The 3925-nt window shown below is 32.7% G+C and overlaps 1 protein-coding gene across 1 annotated transcript in view; it reads right to left on the bottom strand.

Moving 5' to 3' along the window:
- LOC136843017 (uncharacterized) overlaps positions 1 to 3588 on the bottom strand; it is a 4262-nt gene extending 674 nt beyond the window's left edge. The window contains exons 1-4 of the mRNA XM_067111006.1: positions 3445 to 3588; positions 2338 to 2499; positions 768 to 935; positions 250 to 359 (exon numbers count right to left, since the gene is read on the bottom strand). Of these exons, the coding sequence (XP_066967107.1) occupies positions 250 to 359; positions 768 to 935; positions 2338 to 2499 (440 nt within the window). The 5' untranslated portion in view covers positions 3445 to 3588. The remainder of the gene's footprint in view (positions 1 to 249; positions 360 to 767; positions 936 to 2337; positions 2500 to 3444) is intronic.
- Positions 3589 to 3925: the final 337 nt, after the last annotated feature.

Raw genomic sequence — 3925 nt, 5'->3', positions numbered from 1 at the left:
TATCTTGCTGTCAAACTACTCCAACTCCAACGAACTCCCATTTTTCACTGAAAGGCCGAAGGTGTCCAAGTGCTCGACCTGACAGCCTAAATTTCATAAAACTAATGTAATCCTATTACTGTACTGGTTACAAAACAAGGGAAACCAATAACTGGAACCCTTCCTAGATTCATTCTTACCAAAGAACTAAGAAAGCGGACAAGTAACTATTTCATACTAAATTCAGCTCAGCAATAACGATTGACTTACCGATATGGCAGCAGAATCAAGAACTCCTCTCTTGACAGGTCATTGGGGTCCTTCTGGGCCAACTCGCAAACAAGCTTCAGTCCACACTGGTCTTGGTCCTCATTTGAAATCTGCAAAGAGGTTGTTTGAAATTGTTATGTAAATATTTCTTGCAGTTATTAGTGCCTGTTTTCTGCATTTTTCCCTTTCGGAAATCAACTTCTTGTATAACAATTAAGTAATTACAATATTAATTAGCGTTTCACCTGAAACCAAAACTTCACATTTACTGAGTGGATATCTTAACAGTCTCAATACATTTTATTCTTGTGAATCTGATATATATATATATATATATATATATATATATATATATATATATATATAGAATCTGTAATATATATATATATATATATATATATATATATATATATATATATATATATATATATATATATATATATATATATATATATATGCACACAGTTTGTGTAACATCGCTAATGAAGACTTGAAATCATCAAGTTGTCATTCCTTACCTGCCAGTAGATATCCTCCAGGACATCCTTTTCCAAGATTTCGTCAAGACTCCTCCTTCTCCTGCCGTAGTATCCTCCGCCACACCATCCACATCCGCCACCACATCCTCCACATCCGCAACCGCCACATCCCCTGTGGCGATGTGAATGGCGGCCGATCAGGTAGCCCTGAGATCATTTGAAAATTAAGAATAATGCTCTACTGAAGTGGATGAAACAAATGTCGCCGTATTCTTTGCTCTCGCTCTCTCTCTCTCTCTCTCTCTCTCTCTCTCTCTCTCTCTCGTTATCATAGACACACAGAAATATATATGTGTATATATAAATGTATATATATATATATATATATATATATATATATATATATATATATATATATATATATATATATATATATATATATAATAATATATGTGTATATATGTATATATATATATAGTATATATATATATATATATATAATATATATATATATATATATATATATATATATATATATATATATATATATATATATATATATATATATATATATATATATATATATATATATATATATATATATATTGTATATGTGTATATATGTATATACATTTATATATACATAAATACATATACAATATATATATATATATATATATATATATATATATATATATATATATATATATATATATATATATATATATATATATACAGTATATATAGACAAAAAATAATCAAATATTTAAAGTAGTCGTTCAGGGCAAACTGATGAAGAAAATGATTTAAAAACAAAAACATTTGAATGTCTTTCTCCTTATGATTAGACGAAAGTCATACTACATTACAGTGCCGTCAAGTGCGCGTAAAGCATTAATCAAGGTTCCCCTTCCGTAATAATAGGTTCTCACCCATTAGTCAATAAGCTTTAATAACATTTGATAAGCCATTTGTGAAAAAATGATTCATTAAGATCTTTCGTTTCTTACATACGAAATTATGCATTTGGCATGTATTATATTTCCGACTGATGACGTCACTTGTCTTAAACTGAGTTCACATGTACATCTTCAATGTTCAAATTTTACTTGTTGATTGCTTCGCATTTTCACTTTAGGGCATTCTGCTATTTGGAAGATGCATCTGAAATTTAGTGGTTCCTTTGGCTTGTTTATTATAGAGTATTAATAATAATAATAATAATAATAATAATAATAATAATAATAATAATAATAATAATAATAATACAGGTTTTGTTAAACAAAATGGCAGTTTCAACAGCATTTATTTTATATAGTAAACGCTCAATTCGTCTTATTAATTGTTTTTCTTGCGCTGGAATGGTTGCAAGCAATTGACCAATATCCATATCAACCACCGGATATGAATATTGGTCAATTGCTTGCAACCATTCCAGCGCAAGAAAAACAATTAATAAGAATTGAGCGTTTACTATATAAAATAAATGCTGTTGAATCTGCCATTTTGTTTAACAAAACCCGTACTAAGAATGTCTTTTTCATAATAATAATAATGATAATAATAATAATAATAATAATAATAAATAATAATAACAATAATAACTCACCCCAGCAAAGCCAAGAGCTCCGGCTACTAGTCCACAGCAGGGTTCAGGCTGGGCTTCTGGTACCGCGATAGCTGTCGCAGAAGAAGGCTCTACCGTCAGTAAAACGTAGAGAGACGCAGCGACTACCCACGTGCCAAGGGCACCTGCTACTGGTCTGACCATCTGCGGAGGAAGATGTTGTAATGAAGGAATGGTTGAAAATGTTTGCCCAATCCCTTTTTGGTTCAGCGTGGTCTAGGTATGTTTCGTGTAAGAAAAAAAAAAGCTTAATGGCATTAGAGGCGCAGGAATTTAACAACGTAACTGCGTACAAAAGAGAATTAAAGCTGTGCTCAAAATGTTCACTTTAGTTGCAAAAAACTGAAGAAATAGCTGTTACAAGGCTATTTTGTTAAATATGGAGGTAATGAAATATGTACAAGAACGTAGAGATGCAGAGGGCTATGTCAGTTTTCCATAAACAGAGTAGCATTGCTTATAATCAATTAAAAAAAATTATCAGTCTGTGAATTTGGCTGAAATTTAATTATCACTAGATCTTCTGCACCAGGAATATACGGTAACCTGTTTTGCTGATGCACTGGTAAACCATCTTGCATTTTGTGAAAGGGATAATATATCCAGAAATAAAGAAAAATGGTGGCATATAATTAAAAAAAAAAAAAAAAAAGGGAACGCATGTAACATTTCGTCCTAGCTTTATTTTTAAAACCGACTCAAAAATGAAATGAAACAGTTTAGAAAAACGCAGATAATCTGAGTGGGTTAGTAAAAATGTGCAAACTAATATTAACCATAATTTAGCTGTACGTAAGAACCACATGGATGAAGCGAATTTAATTAAGAGGTTGGACTGAAGCAAATTAACTATTAAAACTTTATTTTCCAATATAAATAAAAAATGAAAGTAAAATTTTACTGTTATTTCACTCAGAAAAATGTTGAAATTAAACAAATATCAAATAAAAAGTTCCAACATATTTGTTCAGAAAGTTATACACGAAATATAAAAACTTCAAAGCATATCACTAAACACAAAGACCATCGCGAGAATCACAGCCCTAAAGTAACAGGTCACTAACGAAAAGGTTTCCTTAAAGCTTCTACCTTCTTGATCCTTCCAAAGAGGGCGACGAGACAGGGAGGGCCAGGAGGATCTTTCACATCAAACGAAGTCCCAGTTAATGGAAATGCGTCTCTTCTTTTTCTTCTTCTTCTTCTTCTCTGGCCTCCACCTGAGTGTTCGAACAAATGGAGGGCAGGGAGATACTCCAAAGTATATATATATATGTGCGTATGCTGACATACTGTATGCTGGAAACTTCCAAGGTCGCCCGTCCTTTGTAAACATCAGAGTTCGAAATCTTATACAGTAGGATGCTGGGAATGAGGAGGGGTTTATTTGGGGAGGTGGGCGCGATGTGGGGATTGGAGGGGTGACGGGGGAGAGGTGAGGATATACTTTGGGTCTATACAAGCCTGGTAGAGGTAAGGGACCAATGACGTCGCTGCGAAATACGCACCATGAATAGGCGTTCGTCTGAAGAGGAATTAAGGGGGCTTACGCAACGCTTTTCGTCGGCCATGT

Source organism: Macrobrachium rosenbergii, chromosome 10, assembly GCF_040412425.1.
Source record: "Macrobrachium rosenbergii isolate ZJJX-2024 chromosome 10, ASM4041242v1, whole genome shotgun sequence".
In the NCBI taxonomy this organism is placed as follows: Eukaryota; Metazoa; Arthropoda; class Malacostraca; order Decapoda; family Palaemonidae; genus Macrobrachium; species Macrobrachium rosenbergii.
This window is presented reverse-complemented; position numbering and strand designations above follow the sequence as displayed.